General features: G+C 51.9%; 1 protein-coding gene across 1 annotated transcript in view; it reads right to left on the bottom strand.

The window, feature by feature from the left end:
* LOC125458958 (tripeptidyl-peptidase 2-like) overlaps nucleotides 1–18,542 on the bottom strand; it is a 144,236-nt gene that overhangs the window by 13,197 nt on the left and 112,497 nt on the right. The window contains exons 24-25 of the mRNA XM_059651318.1: nucleotides 12,712–12,860; nucleotides 599–686 (exon numbers count right to left, since the gene is read on the bottom strand). Coding sequence (XP_059507301.1) covers nucleotides 599–686; nucleotides 12,712–12,860 — 237 coding nt within the window. The remainder of the gene's footprint in view (nucleotides 1–598; nucleotides 687–12,711; nucleotides 12,861–18,542) is intronic.

Below are 18,542 nucleotides of genomic sequence, written 5' to 3'. Positions count from 1 at the left end.
TAAAAAAAACAGGCAGTGTGTGTTCTTGCTGTGTTAAGTTTCTATTCATTAAAATTCCTTCATAGGATGTGAGGGTCACTGGCAAGACCAACATTTGGTACCCATCCTAATTGTCCCAGTGGGACAGGCTCAAGGGGTTGAACAACCTACTCCTATTCCTACATTCTTTGAATTGAGTGGCTTTCTAAGACCTCTTAACAGGAAAGCTAAGAGTCAAGCGCATTGCTGTGGGTCTGTCGTCACATGTGGGCCTGACCAGGTAAAGCCAGCAGATTTTCTTCCTGAATGGGCTATAGTGAACCAGGTAGATTTTTACAATAGTGGACAGTTGCCATGGTCACCATCACTGAGAATAGCCTTAAATTTCAGACATTTTAATTATTGAATTTAAAATTCTGCCGCTGGGATTTAAAGCCATTCCCCTACAACATTAGCCTGGGCCTCTACATTCCTCACCCAGTGCCATGACCATCATGCCACCACCTCCCTGTAGATGTTTGTGCATCACCTGAAAAACAAACTATAGCCGTTTGAGGTGAACAGTATGCAGGAATGAAGGACAGCAGGGCAACAACATCGAATATGAGGCAAAACACACCTTTGCTGAGTTGAGGTTGGAGAGATAAGCAGTATGTACAGGCAAGTGATTTGGATACTCTGATAATAATTCCTCATGCAGATCCAGTCTGTAACAGAAGAAAGTATTCACACTTGATTAGGACATTCGTGAATCAGCTTGGAAACAGAGTTGACTAGACTAGGCTGGAAGGGAGACACGTTTGGATAAAATGGGAGTTCAGCAGAAATGAAGGAATGTGTGACAAGTTGTCTTTTTAGAAAGGGGAGAAGTGCTCCGACAGTAACGGATATGGATGTGAGTTTGCTCGCTAGCTGGAAGGTTTGTTCCCAGATGTTTTGTCACCTTTTTTTTTTATTTGAAAAAACATACTTTATTCATAGAATGTACAAAAAATAAAACATTTATACACCTACCCAGTCATGCAAGCCACTCCGGGTTACCCGGGGGTACGTACACCAACTAAAGGGAAAAAAAAACAAACAGAGAAAAAAGAAACAAAGCAAAGAAACCGCCCCGGCAGTCGTCACCCCGCACAGTCCCAGTTGGCCCCCTGACCAGTTGGGGAAGGCGCCAGCTGGGCCCAGTTACCAGATAGGATTCTTTTCCCTTTTCTGGACGAGGGGGCTCATACGGTGGTCTTTCCCCACCGCGCCTTGGCGGCGGCTGCCCTAAGCTTTAGCGCGTCCCTCAGCACGTAGCCCTGGACCTTGGAGTGCGCCAGTCTGCAATACTCGGTCGAGGTCAGTTCTTTCAGCTGGCAGACCAGCAAGTTGCGGGCAGACCAAAGAGCGTCTTTCACCGCATTGATGGTCCTCCAGGCGCAGTTGATGTTGGTCTCGGTGTGCGTCCCCGGAAACAGCCCGTAGAGCACGGAGTCCCGCGTCACGGAGCTGCTCGGGACGAACCTCGACAAATACCACTGCATCCCCCTCCAGACCTCCTGCGCATAGGCACACTCCAGTAGGAGGTGATCGACAGTCTCGTCCCCCCCGCAGCCACCTCGAGGGCAGCGTGCGGTGGTGCAGAGATTCCGGGCATGCATAAAGGATCTCACTGGCAGAGCCCCTCTCACCGCCAGCCAAGCAATGTCCTTGTGCTTGTTTGAAAGTTCTGGCGATGAGGCATTCTGCCAAACGACTTTGGCAGTCTGCATGGGGAACCACACGACGGGATCCACCCTCTCCTTTTCCCGAAGGGTCCTGAGGATAATACGTGCTGACTACTGCCTGATGGCCTTGTGGTCAAAGGTGTTTCCTTTCAAAAATTTCTCCACGAAGGACAGGTGGTATGGGACAGTCCAACTACTCGGAGCGTTCCGCGGCAACGAGGCCAGGCCCATCCTTCGCAACACTGGGGACAGGTAGAACCTCAGTAAGTAGTGACACTAGGTGTTTGCGTACTGAGGATCTACGCACATCTTGATGCAGCCACACACAAAGGTAGCCGTCAGGGTGAGGGTGGCGTTCGGTACGCCCTTTCCCCCATTTCCCAGGTCTTTGTACATGGTATCTCTGCGGACCCGGTCCATCCTCGACCCCCAAATGAAGTGGAAGATGGCCCGGGTGACCGCAGCGGCGCAGGTCCAGGTAATAGGCCATGCCTGCGCCACATACAACAGTACCGAAAGCCCATCGCACCTGACAACCAGGTTCTTACCCGCGATGGAGAGGGACCGGAGCGTCCACCTGGCCAGCTTCTGCTTAAATTTGGAGATACGCTCCTCCCAAGTCTTAGTGCATGCCCCAGCTCCACCAAATCAAACACCCAGCACCTTCAGGTAGTCTGTCCTGACGGTGAAGGGGATGAAGGAGCGGTCGTCCCAGTTCCCGAAGAACATGACCTCGCTCTTACCCCTATTGACTTTGGCACCCGAGGCCAGTTCAAACTGGCCGCAGATGTCCAACAGCCTACTCACCGACCGACGATCGGTGCAGAAGACGGCGAAATCATCCATTTACAGGGAGGTTTTGACCTGAAGGCCTCCGCTGCCTGGGATAGTCACGGCCTTCAGGCTCACGTCCTTCCTGATGGAGGCGGCGAAGGGCTCCACACAGCACACGAACAAGGCAGGAGACAGTGGGCAGCCCTGCCTGACTCCAGATCTAACAGGAAAACTGTCTGATTCCCACCCGTTGATCGAGACTGCGCTAACGATGTTGGCGTAGAGCAGCCGGATCCAATTGTGGATGCCCTCCCCGAACCCCAATTTGGAGAGGACGTCCCTCATGTAAGCATGAGAGACCCTGTCGAAGGCCTTCTCCTGGTCCAGGCTGACGAGGCAGGTGTCCACCCGCCTGTCCTGTACGTAGGCGATCGTATCCCTGATGAGCGCGAGGCTCTCAGCGATCTTCCTGCCCGGCACAGCACAGGTTTGGTCAGGGTGAATCACCGACTCCAGGACAGACCTGACCCGGTTGGCAATGACCTTGGCCAGGATTTTGTAGTCCACGTTCAAAAGTGAAATGGGATGCCAATTCTTAATTTCTTCCCTCTCCCCCTTCCTCTTGTAAATGAGGGTGATGATGCCCTTCCTCATGGACTTGCACAGTTCCCCTGCCCGAAGCGCACTATTGTACACCTCCAGCAGGTCCTGGCCGACCAGGCCCCACAGAGCAGAATACAGCTCGACCGGTAAGCCGTCACTTCCGGGAGTCCTATTCCTCTGCAAGGACTTGAGGGCTCTGGCCAGCTCGTCCAGGAATATCGGCCGGTCCAGCCACTCCCTCGTGCCGTCATCTAAGACCGCCGTGATAGACGACAGGAATGACTCAGAGGCCGTGCTGTCCGTGGGCTTCGTGTCGTACAGTCCGGCATAGAAGGATCTGCTGATCCTCAAAACGTCGGGCCGAGACGACGTCACCGAGCCGTCGTCCTCCTTCAGCCGGCTAAGCACAGAGCTCTCTTTGTGCACCTTCTGAAAGAAGAAACGCGAGCACGTCTCGTCCTGCTCCACAGAGCGGACCCTGGACCGGAAGATTATCCTGGAGGCCTCCGCGGCGAAGAGCGAGGCTTGCTGGCCCCTCACCTCGCGGAGGTCCTCCGTGACATCGACCCCCATCAACTGCAGAAGGAGCAGGTTCTGCACCCTTTTCTGGAGTCGCGACAGCTTTCCCCGCCTCTCTCTTGCCTTCAAAACACCCTTGAGGACAAAGAACCTCTTGATGTTCTCCTTCACCGTCTCCCACCAGTCGCCTGGAGACTCAAAGAGGGGTTTCACGGTTCTCCAACCGGTGTACTCCCTCTTAAGCTCCTCGACGTTCTCTGGGGTCAACAGAGTCGTGTTGAGCTTCCACGTCCCCTTGCCGGCCGGCTGGTCGTCCTGTAAGTGACAGTCGGCCAACAGGAGGCAGTGGTCAGAGAAGAACACCGGCTCGACACCAGTGGATCTGACCGAGAACGTCCGTGACACAAACAGGAAGTCTATTCTTGAGCGGATAGACCCGTCTGGCCGCGACCAGGTGTACCTCTGCTGCGCTCCATCTGCAGGGGTGCTGAAGACGTCGAGCAGCTTGGCGTCCTTCACCGTGCCCATCAGGAATCTGGACGTGACGTCCAGTTGAATCCCCCCACCCGCTGTCCCCACGCCAGATCTTCCATCTGCATCAATGATGCAGTTGAAGTCTCTGCCTAGGATGACCGGCCTGGACGTAGCCAGCAGGGGTGGAAGCCGCTGCAGGACGTCCAACCGCTCACTCCGTACCACTGGGGCGGACACGTTGATCAGCCTCAGGAGAGCATTCCTGTAGGTGATGTCAGCCACTAGGAGGCGCCCCCCCACCACCTCCTGAACTTGAGAGATGGTGAAGTTGTGCCCCCGCAGCAGAATAGCCAGGCCCGAGGAGCAACAGTCGTTACCCCCCGACCAGATCGAAGGCCCACAGGTCCTGGCGCCGGACCATTTCCCGTACCTGCCGAGGTGTGATATCCCGCACTCCTGCAGAAACAGGAGGTCCGCCTTGATGGTGGCCAGGTAGGCCAACGTGGACACACATCTCGCGGTGGACTTGACGCTGCGCACATTAATGCTCGCAACTCGTACCCCCATTGTGGGCAGTGACCGCAGTACCCTCCCCAGGTCCAAGGTCCAGCCCCTTCATCTGTCCCTTCATGCCCATTGCCCGGGCTAACTGCTGGATGCTCTCTGGGCTCAGGAAACCGTCTGTGCTGCCTTCCGGGTGGCATCCCCCCGCCAGGGGTGCGGAGGCAGGAGGGTCCGGCTCCGGATCAGGCTGGGGACGCGCTGTTTCCTCCTTCCCGCCTGGAAGTTCGGGGGGGCCCTCCAGTGCTCCAGCGGCACTTGACTGGGTGTCGGAGTGAGCCTCCGGACGCCTCCCGTCACCTGGAAGCGGGGCGCTGCTTTCCTTCCCCCTCGAGACCTTTAACTTCTGCTTCGGGTGGGCCCTCTCCGAATCCTCCTCGTCAGAGGAGCTCTTATAGCCCCCCTGTAGCTGCCTCTTCCCTCCTGATTGTTGCGGTTCCTGGGCCCGTCGACGCACCTTCCTCCTCGCTTTCCAGACTGTAGTCCACTCCCCTGGGTTGCCTGTCGCCGCCTCCATTGGCTCCGGGTTGTCGGGGGGGATCGGAGCCTGCAGGGGTGCTTTGCTGGCCTCGGGCCCATCCTGCAGGGCTGGGCCCTCCTGCACGGCCTGGCCCTCCTGCACATTAGTGGGGTCCTTGCTGGGCCCTGGTGCCTTCCTCTCCTCCGGGGGGGCTGGCCCCGCATTTCCCCTGCCGGCGACCTGGACGTAGGTGGTACCCCGCCGCGGGCATGCCCTATAGAAGTGGCCCGCTTCCCCGCAAAGGTTGCAGCTTCTCTCTCATGGGCAATCCTTTGCAAGGTGTCCCTCCTCCCTGCAGTTCCTGCAGATGGTGGCTTTGCAGTCGGCCGCCATGTGACCTGACCTACCACAGGCATGGCAGACTTTAGGTTGCCCTGCATAGGTCAGGTAGCCCTTGCTCCCGCCGATCGCGAAGCTGGACATTCCCATCTGCGCCCATCCTCAGCGTCACCTCGACCTGCCTCTTACTCGTCCAGATGCCAAAGGGGTCCACCATGTCAGTTAGGTCCCCTTCCACCTTCACATACCTTCCAAGGAAGGTCAGGACATCAACTGCTGGCACATGCGGGTTGTACATGTGTACAGTCACCATACGGCTCCTCTGTGCTGGCATCACAAACAGTGGGACAGCGGTCAATACAGAGAGGGGGCCCTCACCTCCTTTCTCCTTGAAAACCTCCAGGAAGAGCTCGCAAAGCTTGGCACTCCGGAAGGTCACATCGTAAAAACCCCCTCCGGGGAAATCCTGCAGGCGGTAAATGTCCGCAGCAGCGAACCCACAACAGTCCAACAGGACCCTCTTCACGAAGAAGGTGCGGTCCACAGGTGCACCTTCATCCACCTTCTTTACAGAAACACGGATGGTGTTCCGGACCCCCTGACCTGGGGCACGAGCACTTGCCGCAGCCATCGTTGCAGGTTGGCTGCTCCCCTGAACCAGCGTTAGGCCGAAGCCAGCATTGAGATCCACTGGTCGCAAGGGTGCACAGCCAACCCGACGTCCTCCTTTCACCTCCAAGACAGCACTCTCCTCCTCTCGGTACACAAGAGTGGGTCTTTATTGTGTTCGAGATGTAAGCTAGTTCACTGAGCTGTAAGGTTTGTCCCCAGACGTTTCGTCACCATTCTCGGTAACATCATCAGTGAGCCTCCGACGAAGCGCTGATGTTATGTCCCGCTTTCTATTTATCTGTTTAGGGTTCCTTGGGTTGGTGATGTCACTTCCTGATTCCCAAACACATTGGCTCCAAATCAATCTACCATCCCCTGAGAAAAAGAACAGGAAATGACATCACCAACAAAGGAAATGACAAATCAATGTGTTAGGGAATCAGGTAGTGACTTCACCAACCCAAGAAAACCTAACCAGATAAATAGAAAGCGGGACATAACACCACTGCTTCATTGGAGGCTCACTGTTGATGTTGCCTAGAATGGTGACGAAACATCTGGGAACAAACCTTCAAGCACAGTGAACCAGCTTACATCTTGAACACAATAAAGACCCACTCTCTTGTGGACTGAGAGGAGGAGAGTGCTGTCTTGGAGGTGAAAGGAGGACGTCGGGTTGGCTGTGCACCCTTGCGACCAGTGGATCTTAATGCTGGCTTCGGCCTAATGCTGTTTCAGGGGAGCAGCCAACCTGCAATGATGGCTGCGGCAAGTGCTCGTGCCCCAGGTCAGGGGGTCCGGAACACCATCCGTGTTTCTGTAAAGAAGGTAGATGAAGGTGCACCTGTGGACCGCACCTTCTTCGTGAAGAGGGTCCTGTTGGACTGTTGTGGGTTCGCTGCTGTGGACATTTACTGCCTGCAGGATTTCCCCGGAGGGGGTTTTTATGATGTGACCTTCCGGAGTGCCAAGCTTTGCGAGCGCTTCCTGGAGGTTTTCAAGGAGAATGGAGGTGAGGGCCCCCTCTCTGTACTGACCGCTGTCCCACTGTTTGTGATGCCAGGACAGAGGAGCCGTATGGTGACTGTACACATGTACAACCCGCATGTGTCAGCAGTTGATGTCCTGACCTTCCTCGGAAGGTATGTGAAGGTGGAAGGGGACCTAACTGACATCGTGGACCCCTTTGGCATCTGGACGAGTAAGAGGCAGGTCAAGGTGACGCTGAGGATGGGCGCAGACGGGAATGTCGCACACCCACCGTCCAGCTTCGCGATCGGCGGGAGCAGGGGCTACCTGACCTATGCAGGGCAACCTAAAGTCTGCCATGCCTGTGGTAGGTCAGGTCACGTGGCGGCCGACTGCAAAGCCACCATCTGCAGGAACTGCAGGGAGGAGGGACACCTTGCAAAGGATTGCCCACGAGAGAGAAGCTGCAACCTTTGCGGGGAAGCGGGCCACTTCTATAGGGCATGCCCGCGGCGGGGTACCACCTACGCCCAGGTCGCCGGCAGGGGAGATGCGGGGCCAGCCCCCCCCCACGGAGGAGAGGAAGGCACCAGGGCCCAGCAAGGACCCCACTAATGTGCAGGAGGGCCAGGCCGTGCAGGAGGGCCCAGCCCTGCAGGATGGGCCCGAGGCCAGCAAAGCACCCCTGCAGGCTCCGATTTCCCCCCCCCCCGACAACCCGGAGCCAATGGAGGCGGCGACAGGCGACCCAGGGGAGTGGACAACAGACCGGAAAGCGAGGAGGAAGGTGCATCGACGGGCCCAGGAACCGCAACAATCAGGCGGGAAGAGGCAGCTACAGGGGGGCTATAAGAGCTCCTCTGACGAGGAGGATTCGGAGAGGGCCCACCCGAAGCAGAAGTTAAAGGTCTCGAGGGGGAAGGAAAGCAGCGCCCCGCTTCCAGGTGACGGGAGGCGTCGTGAGGCTCACTCCGACACCCAGTCAAGTGCCGCTGGAGCACTGGAGGGCCCCCCGGAACTTCCAGGCGGGAAGGAGGAAACAGCACATCCCCAGCCTGACCCGGAGCCGGACCCTCCTGCCTCTGCACCCCTGACGGGGGGATGCCACCCGGAAGGCAGCACGGACGGTTTCCTGAGCCCAGAGAGCATCCAGCAGTTAGCCCGGGCAATGGGCATGAAGGGACAGATGGAGGGGCTGGACCTTGGACTTGGGGAGGGTACTGCGGTCACTGCCCACAATGGGGGTACGAGTTGCAAGCATGAATGTGCGCAGCGTCAAGTCAACCGCGAGATGTGTGTCCACGTTGGCCTACCTGACCACCATCAAGGCGGACCTCCTGTTTCTGCAGGAGTGCGGGATATCACACCTCAGCAGGTACGGGAAATGGTCCGGCGCCTGGACCTGTGGGCCTTCGATCTGGTCGGGGGGTAACGACTGTTGCTCCTTGGGCCTGGCTATTCTGCTGCGGGTGCGCGACTTCACTATCTCTCAAGTTCAGGAGGTGGTGGGGGGGGCGCCTCCTAGTGGCTGACATCACCTAAAGGAACGCTCCCCTGAGGCTGATCAATGTGTACACCCCAGCGGTACGGAGTGAGCAGTTGGCCGTCCTGCAGCAGCTTCCACCCCTGCTGGCTATGTCCAGGCCGGTCATCCTAGGCGGAGACTTCAACTGCATCATTGATGCAGATGGAAGATCTGGCGTGGGGACAGCGGGTGGGGGGAGTCAACTGGACGTCACGTCCAGATTCCTGATGGGCACGGTGAAGGACGCCAAGCTGCTCGACGTCTTCAGCACCCCTGCAGACGGAGCGCAGCAGAGGTACACCTGGTCGCGGCCAGACGGGTCTATCCGCTCAAGGACAGATTTCCTGTTTGTGTCACGGACGTTCTCGGTCAGATCCACCGGTGTCGAGCCGGTGTTCGTCTCTGACCACTGCCTCCTGTTGGCCGACTGTCACTTACAGGACGACCAGCCGGCCGGCAAGGGGACGTGGAAGCTCAACACGACTCTGTTGACCCCAGAGAACGTCGAGGAGCTTAAGAGGGAGTACACCGGTTGGAGAACCGTGAAACCCCTCTTTGAGTCTCCAGGCGACTGGTGGGAGACGGTGAAGGAGAACATCAAGAGGTTCTTTGTCCTCAAGGGTGTTCAGAAGGCAAGAGAGAGGCGGAGAAAGCTGTCGCGACTCCAGAAAAGGGTGCAGAACCTGCTCCTTCTGCAGTTGACGGGGGTCGATGTCACGGAGGACCTCCGCGAGGTGAGGGGCCAGCAAGCCTCGCTCTTCGCCGCGGAGGCCTCCAGGATAATCTTCCGGTCCAGGGTCCGCTCCGTGGAGCAGGACGAGACGTGCTCGTGTTTCTTCTTTCAGAAGGTGCACAAAGAGAGCTCTGTGCTTAGCCGGCTGAAGGAGGACGACGGCTCGGTGACGTCGTCTCGGCCCGACGTTTTGAGGATCAGCAGATCCTTCTATGCCGGACTGTACGACACGAAGCCCTCGATCAACGGGTGGGAATCAGACAGTTTTCCTGTCAGTTCCGGAGTCAGGCAGGGCTGCCCGCTCTCTCCTGCCTTGTTCGTGTGCTGTGTGGAGCCCTTCGCCGCCTCCATCAGGAAGGACGTGAGCCTGAAGGGCGTGACTATCCCAGGCAGCGGAGGCCTACAGGTCAAGACCTCCCTGTACATGGATGATGTCGCCGTCTTCTGCACCGATCATCGGTCGGTGAGTAGGCTGTTGGACATCTGCGGCCAGTTTGAACTGGCCTTGGGTGCCAAAGTCAATAGAGGTAAGAGCGAGGTCATGTTCTTCGGGAACTGGGACGACCGCTCCTTCATCCCCTTCACCGTCAGGACAGACTACCTGAAGGTGCTGGGTGTTTGGTTTGGTGGAGCTGGGGCATGCACTAAGACTTGGGAGGAGCGTATCCCCAAATTTAAGCAGAAGCTGGGCAGGTGGACGCTCCGGTCCCTCTCCATCGCGGGTAAGAACCTGGTTGTCAGGTGCGAGGGGCTTTCGGTACTGTTGTATGTGGCACAGGCCTGGCCTATTCCCTGGACCTGCGCCGCTGCGGTCGCCCAGGCCATCTTCCACTTCATTTGGGGGTCGAGGATGGACCGGGTCCGCAGAGACACCATGTAGAATGACCTGGGAAATGGGGGAAAGGGTGTACCGAACGCCACCCTCGCCCTGACGGCTACCTTTGTGTGTGGCTGCATCAAGCTGTGCGTAGATCCTCAGTACGCAAACACCAAGTGTCACTACTTACTGAGCTTCTACCTGTCCCCGGTGTTGCGAAAGGATGGGCCTGGCCTCGTTGCCACGGAACGCTCCGAGTAGTTGGACCATTCCGTACCACCTGTCCTTCGTGGAGAAATTTGTGAAAGGAAACAACTTTGACCACAAGGCCATCAGGCAGTGGTCAGCTCGTAGTATCCTCGGGACCCTTCAGGAAAAGGAGAGGGTGGATCCCGTCGTGTGGTTCCCCACGCAGACTGCCAAAGTCGTTTGGCAGAATGCCTCATCGCCAGAACTTTCAAACAAGCACAAGGACACTGCTTGGCTGGCGGTGAGAGGGGCTCTGCCAGTGAGATCCTTTATGCATGCCCAGAATCTCTGCGCCACCGCACGCTGCCCTCGAGGTGGCTGCGGGGGAGACGAGACTGTCGATCACCTCCTTCTGGAGTGTGCCTATGCGCAGGAGGTCTGGAGGGGGATGCAGTGGTATTTGTTGAGGTTCGTCCCGAGCAGCTCCGTGACGCGGGACTCCGTGCTCTACGGGCTGTTTCCGGGGATGCACACCGAGACCAACATCAACTGCGCCTGGAGGACCATCAATGCGGTGAAAGACGCTCTTTGGTCTGCCCGCAACTTGCTGGTCTGCCCGCTGAAAGAACTGACCCCGACCGAGTGTTGCAGACTGGCGCACTCCAAGGTCCAGGACTCCGTGCTGAGGGACGCGCTAAAGCTTGGGGCAGCCGCCGTCAAGGCGAGGTGGGGCAAGACCACCGTATGAACCCCCTCGTCCAGAATAGGAAGAAGGGCCCTATCTGGTAACTGGGCCCAGCTGGCGCCTTCCCCAACTGGTCGGGGGCCAACGGGGACTGTGCGGGGTGACGACTGCCGGGGTGTTTTCTGTGCTTTGTTTTTTTTTTCTGTTTTGTTTTTACCTTTAGTTGGTGTACGTACCCCCTGGGTAACCCGGAGTGGCTAGCATGACTGGGTAGGTGTACAGATACTTTATTCATAGAATGTACAAAAAATAAAACATGTTTTTCTCAAATAAAAAAAAGTGACGAAACGTCTGAAAATGAACCTTCCAGCTCAGCGAGCAAACTCACATCCAGAACCTCACCCTGAGCTACAAATCTTCTCCAAAATTCACTAGTAACGGATATTTCAACTTTCAATGTTAGAGGGATTTTAAAACCAATTAAAAGAAAATAACAACTGTTGCCTTTTTCATGAGCACTGTGTCTCATAGCTGTTTACAACGAATGAAGAAACTTTCTGAACTGTTGCAATGTAGAAAAAGTGGCAACTAATTTACACTCTGCAAACTTCAACAATCAGCAATATGATAATGGGCAGAAAATGTTTATGTTTGCAATATTAATTGAGGATTTTTTTTTTATTAGCCAGAACATTAGGGATACCTTCTTTTGTTCTTTTTCAAAAGAGTGTCTTGGGGCTGGATTTTAGAGTTCCTGAATGGTCTAATTAGAAACACTACAGCCAAATCGCACATGCAGCAATGTGAAGTATTGTTAAAGTGGCATTTGTAGACGGATAAATATTTGGTTGGATACTGTGGACAGCTCCTTTGCTCTTTTTCAGATCATATCATTAGATCACTCAAGTCCATCTGAAAGGGCAGAAATGGGCTCAGCTTCCTAGATTTTCCAAGGGGGATGGCACCTCCAACAATGCAGTGCTTCCACATGACTGCATTGGAGTATTGGTGTAGGTTTTAATGCTCAGTGATTCAGGGTGAAACTCAGGTCCTCAATCTTCCGATTAAAAGATGAGAAAGGACTCTCAATAAAGCCACAATGACAAATAATATAAACCAAAAACTGAGAATGCTGCAAATCTGTAATGAAACAGAATGTACAGGAGGTATTCAGCAGGTCAGGCAACTTCTGCACAGAGGTAATGTTTCAACTCAATGACCTTGTTTTCTGATTTTCAAGCTTTGAAACAAGATCCGTGACCTAAAATAAAGTCCTGTCGCTCACCGGTTCCATCAGTGCTACCAAATCAACTGGCAAATAATAACTGTTTTCAGTGAGTGCAAAGGTTATGAATACACCTTTATATGTTTGTGATATTCTTGTAGATAAATAACTACCAGCCTTGAGCTTTAACAAGATGGAGCACTGATCTTTAACTAGGTACAGGAATACAATCCAATTCTAAATTATGTAAACAAAAATGCTGCGAAGGAACCAAAGCAACTCTAGGAGATGGGTTGTTTTTCTGGTGGAATAATTAACCAGTCAACGCCTCATGCCAGAAAATTAGTCAGTGTTCATGCAAACCTTTAAATCGGCAACCCAAATTTTGAACTGGGGGAAAACACATTTCAAGTGGTCTCCTGAAGCAAAGTTATTATAGCTACGAGCTGGTGTTTGAGCTCTCCATTTTCACTGCGAGATCTAAATTGTCTTTGTCGCTATGTGTTCCTAACAAATTAGCTGAATTTTTGTTACATACTTGGGTAGCCATTGTATTTTGAGATCTCGAATAGCCTCCTCAAACATTTCCTTCGGTTCTTTCTCCTTGTCTTTGCTGGACTTTTCTTTGTTTCCATCCTTGGGCTTGTTTGGAGATGATATGAGATGGTAACACAACCTGCGTATATCCTGAAAATAATTAATTACACAGAAATTATTTGTGGGCTTAGTAGGAATCAGTCACTTTTGCTGTGGCAAATTTGCCAAAAGTAGATTAGGCATAAAACAGAAAATGCTGGTAATGCTTATTGGGTCTGACAGTATCAGTGCAGAAAGGCATATATTAACAAGGAGCAAGGTGTAGGCAATCTGTCCCCACAAGCCTGCTATGCCATTTAATAAGATCATAAATCCACATTCTTGTCTATCTCAATAACTTCTCTCCCTTTTGCTTATTAAGAATCTATCTAGCTGCACCTTAAAAATATTCAAACATCTCTTCCACAGCAGGCAAGTTCCAAAATTCACAAAGCTCAGAGAGAAGATTTTGACCAATACCTGTTTTAGACAGGTCTTATTAAAGTGACACCCTAATTTGAGATTCTCCAGTAAGATAAAATAGTCTCTGCACACCTACCCTGTCAAGTCACCCCCCCCCCAAGATTTTGTAGGATTCAATCAGAATGATCATTTCAGACACAGAGCCCAATTGACATGATGCAACTCTTCTAGTGAACAGCTTCCAAAGCAATAGTCAAAAATTCAACTGCAGGCCCTTTCTGGGCCCTAAAAAATGTACAGCAATCCATGCAACTGATGCAGGCTTCCACTACAGTAGAACTCTGTAATTGGAACATTCATTCATGAAACACAACAAAATATTTGCTCAACTCCTAGAAAACCTGTTGAGGCTGACTATTAAAGAGTTTCATAAAATTAAAACAAAAGCTTTCAACTAGTGCGGTGGGAAGGACTCAGAGTAGACTGATTTGCGATGGCATTTGATATGATCACTTGGGAATTTAAGATGGTTTTGGGACCAAGGATTTGAGTGGGGGGGGGCGTGGATTTATCAAAAGAGGGGAATGGGGTCTGATGGCGCATGTTGCAATGTTTACAAGGATGCCTCCTGTTCCCCAGAAGTTCACCAAGCACAGTTACTAAGTGGGGTCTAGGCCCGAAACGTCAGCTTTTGTGCTCCTGAGATGCTGCTTGGCCTGCTGTGTTCATCCAGCCTCACATTTTGTTGTCTTTACTAAGTTCTCTGTTAAGACTCTATTATCTGGTACCAAGCATTATGTAAGAAGAGATCATACTCTGCATAGCAAGGACTCCTCAAACCACAGTGAGCAAGCATTTGAAACAGCGTCTTTAGCAGCCTGCAGCTATGTTCTGGAACCTAATTTTAAACATTACCATCGCTCTCTTCTGTAAGATAATCCATAACATGTATCACTTTATATTTCTGTATCAAAGTATTTGTCTCATTTGTCGAACCTTGATCAGATGGGCCAGTGGGCCGAGGAGTGGCAGATGCAATTTAGATAAACGTGAGGTGCTGCATTTTGGAAACGCAAATCAGGGCAGGGCTTATACGTTTAATGGTAAGGTCCGGGGATGTGCTGCTGAGCAAAGAGATTTTGGACTGCAAGTTCATAGTTCCTTGAAAGTGGAGTTGCAGGTAGATAGTATAGTGAGGGTGATGTTTGGTATGTTTGCCTCTAATGGTCAGTGCATTGCGTATAGGAGTTGAGAGGTTATGCTGCAATTGTACAGGACGTTGGTTACGGCACTTTTGGGGTACTATGTGCAATTGTGGTCTCGTTGCTGTATGTTGTGAAACTTGAAAGGATTCAGAAAAGATTTACAAGATGTCGCCAGGGTTGAGGGTTTGAGCTATAGGGAAAGGCTGTATAGGCTGAAGCTATTTTCCCTGGAGTGTCGGAGACCTGAGGAGTGACCTTGTAGAGGTTTCTGAAATCATGATGGGCATGGATAGGGTAATTGGACAAGGTTTTTACCCTGGGGTGGGGAGTCCAAAACTAGAGGGCATAGGTTTAAGGTGAGAGGGGAAAGATTTAAAAAGAAGCTATCGGGCAACCTTTTCACATAGAGGGTAGTGCACGTATGGAATGAACTGCCAGAGAAAGTGGAGGAGGCTGGTACAATTACGATGTTCAAAAGGCATCTGATATATGAATAGGAAGTCTTTAGAGGGATATGAACCAAATGCTGGCAAATGGGACTAGATTAATTTAGGACATCTGGTTGGCTTGGGCTATTTAGACCAAAAGGTCTGTTTCTGAGTTGTACATCACTATGACTCTAATGCAACTGCGAAAGGTCTTGAGATGCTTCACTTGTTTTGCGCTGCCAGCAGAAGTGAAAGGTTACAGTCCTGAAACATTAACTGTGCTTCTCTCCTCGCAGAGTGCGCCAGGCCTGCTGAAGATCTACAGCACTTTGTGCCTTTTTTTTCAGACTTGCAGCATTGTGTTTTTGTATCAGGGTTAAAATGCTCCTGTTTCTCAGTAATATAAATGACCTGTCATGAGCTTCCAGGTGCGGGCTCAGTGGTTGATGAATCACTGTGTGAACAGAACCATGAAATTCACTTCCTAATGGGGCAATCACCTGCAGCCATGAAATCACTAAGCAGCCAGAACAAATCATAAACACAAACACAGGACAATCAGAGCTCAACATGTGTATCTACAAAAACAGTTTAGTTGTAGAATGATTCATCTGCTTTGGTGAAGTTCCATTATGTTACGAATAGAGTTGTTCTGTACAAACATCACTTCATCCTCTTAAAAGGGGATTACCTCCACTGCATTCCATAGTTTGGTACCTAAGTCACAGTAGCACGAAGACAGTCACTCTAAAGTAAACATTTACTGACCATTAATACCAATACCTGGTTCATGCCAAGAAGCCTGGTCTGTACTTTCAGAGAAAAATGAACATATTCATGGCTTCCAGATGCAGAAACACAAACCAACATACATTTTTATAGTGCCTTTCAGAACTAAGCCCTCAAAGTATTTACAGTTAAGAGTTAAGAAAAAATGCTGTCACAGTTGTTAATGCAGGAAATGCAATGACTAATTTGCGCAGAGTAAATTCCTATGAACAGCTGATAATCAATAGGTAAGAGCCCAGATGTTCTAATGCAAAGTCATCCTAATCTCAGAGGACCACAGTGATTCTCTCTCGAAAGAGGGGACGATCAGGGGTGAGTTTAACATCACAGTCACCACATCTCAAGTGAGGGGTGAAGTTGAGAAGGTAGGAATTGCACTGTAACCTCAGCTGGTATGGAAATTCTACATCGCAAACAAGCCACCAAGGTAACTGAGCTAACTGATCCCTGACTAAGTACAACTGTACATCTTTGTGTCTGATTAAGGTCAGATATTGAGTTTTTTGTCTGTGTTCACAATTTCTTGATTTCTGGTTGCAGCAGCAGCGCGAGCGGGAGCTTGGAGCAGGAGCCTGTGGGAAGCCGGTGAGTCAGTTTTTGAATCTTTAAAAAGCTTACCTCGTGAATAGGCGGAGGGATGCTGAGCAGGAGCCAACACGGGACTGGTGAGTGAGGTAATATATTTCTGTGGTTGCGCTACCCGGGTAGTGTGTCCCACCCATCCTCCTCCTCTAACCAAAAAAAAAGGTTCCATGTGCCTGATTGGTAAGGTAACAAGTTTGTTTTTTATTCTTTATTTTTTAATCAGTCTCTTTGGGAATTTAGAATAATGGGAACGGAGGTCAGGGCAGTTGAATGTTCCTCCTGCAGAATGTGGGAGGTAAGGGTCACCGCTAGTGTCCCTGCTGACTACATCTGCGGGAAGTGCACCCAACTCCAGCTCCTCGAAAACCGCGTTAGGGAACTGGAGCTGGAGCTGGATGAACTTCGGATCATTCGGGGGGCAGAGGGGGTTATTGAGAGGAGTTACAGGGAGGTAGTCACTCCGCAAGTACAGGAAAAAGGCAGATGGGTTACGGTCAGGGGACGGAAAGGGAACCGGCAGGCAGTTCAGGGATCCCCTGTGGCCATTCCCCTCAACAATAAGTATACCATTTTGGATACTGTTGGGGTGGGGGGGGGGACTTACCAGGGAAAAGCAGTGGGGCACAGGTCTCTGGCACAGAGTCTGTCCCTGCTGCTCAGAAGGGAAGGGGGAAGAGGAGCAGAGCATTAGTCATTGGGGACTCCATAGTTAGGAGGACAGATAGGAGCTTCTGTGGGGACGAGAGACTCACGGTTGGTGTGAGTGATAATGGGAACTGCAGATGCTGCAGAATCCAAGATAATGAAATGTGAGGCTGGATGAACACAGCAGGCCCAGCAGCATCTCATGCTGCTGGGACTGCTGTGTTCATCCAGCCTCACGGTTGGTGTGTTGCCTCCCAGGTGCCAGGGTGCGTGATGTCTCTGATCGTGTTTTTGGGATCCTAAAGGGGGAGGGGGAGCAGCCCCAAGTCATGGTCCACATTGGCACCAACGACATAGGTAGGAAGAGAGATGGGGATTTAAGGCAGAAATTCAGGGAGCTAGGATGGAAGCTGAGAGCTAGGACGAACAGAGTTGTTGTCTCTGGTTTGTTGCCCGTGCCACGTGCTAGTGAGGCGAGGAATAGGGAGAGAGAGGAGTTGAACACGTGCCTACAGGGATGGTGCAGGAGGGAGGGTTTTGGATTCTTGGATAATTGGGGCTCTTTCTGGGGTAGGTGGTACCTCAACAAGCAAGATGGTCTTCACCTGAACCAGAGGGGTACCGATATCCTGGGGGGCAAATTTGCTAAGGCTATTCGGGTGGGTTTAAACTAATTCAGCAGGGGGATGGGCACCAAAATTGTAGTTTGACTATAGAAAAGGTTGAGAGTAGGGAGGTCTGAAATAAAGTTTCAGGGAAGCAAGATGGCACCGGTAAGCAAGAAGTTGGTTTGAAGTGTGTCTACTTCAATGCCAGGAGTGTCTGGAATAAGGTGGGTGAACTTGCAGCATGGGTTAGGACCTGGGACTTCGATGTTGTGGCCATTTCGGAGATATGGATAGAGCAGGGACAGGAATGGTTGTTGCAGATTCTGGGATTTAGATGTTTCAGTAAGAACAGAGAACAGGAACAGGAAAGGATAGCAAAGATGATTCTCGACAGGAGTGAGAGAACAGGGTAGTTGTCATGGGGGACTTCAACTTTCCAAATATTGACTGGGAACACTCTAGTTCGAGTACTATAGATGGGTCAGTTTTTGTCCAGTGTGTGCAGGAGGGCTTCCTGACACAGTATGTAGATAGGCCAACAAGGGGCGAAGCCACATTAGATTTGGTATTGGGTAATGAGCCTGGCCAGGTGTTAGATTTGGAAGTAGGTGAGTACTTTGGTGATAGTGATCACAATTCTGTTATGTTTACTTTAGTGATGGAAAGGGATAGGTGTATACCACTGGGCAAGAGTTATAGCTGGGGGAAAAGCAATTACGATGAGATTAGGCAAGATTTAGGGAGCATAGGATAGGGAAGGAAACTGCAGGGGATGGGCACATTAGAAATGTGGAGCTTATTCAAGGAAAAGCTCCTGTGTGTCCTCGATAAGTATGTACCTGTCAGGCAGGGAGGAAGCTGTAGAGTGCGGGAGCCGTGGTTTACGAAGGAGGTGGAATCTCTGGTCAAGAGGAAGAAGGCGGCTTATGTTAGGATGAGATGTGAAGGCTCAGTTAGGGCACTTGAGGGCTACGAAGTAGCCAGGAAAGACCTAAAGAGAGAGCTCAGAAGAGCTAGGAGGAGACATGAGAAGTTGTTGGCGGATAGGATCAGGGCAAACCCTAAGGCTTTCTATAGGTATTTAAGGAATAAAGGAATGACGAAAGTAAG

Source organism: Stegostoma tigrinum, chromosome 15, assembly GCF_030684315.1.
Source record: "Stegostoma tigrinum isolate sSteTig4 chromosome 15, sSteTig4.hap1, whole genome shotgun sequence".
Taxonomy (NCBI): Eukaryota; Metazoa; Chordata; class Chondrichthyes; order Orectolobiformes; family Stegostomatidae; genus Stegostoma; species Stegostoma tigrinum.
This window is presented reverse-complemented; position numbering and strand designations above follow the sequence as displayed.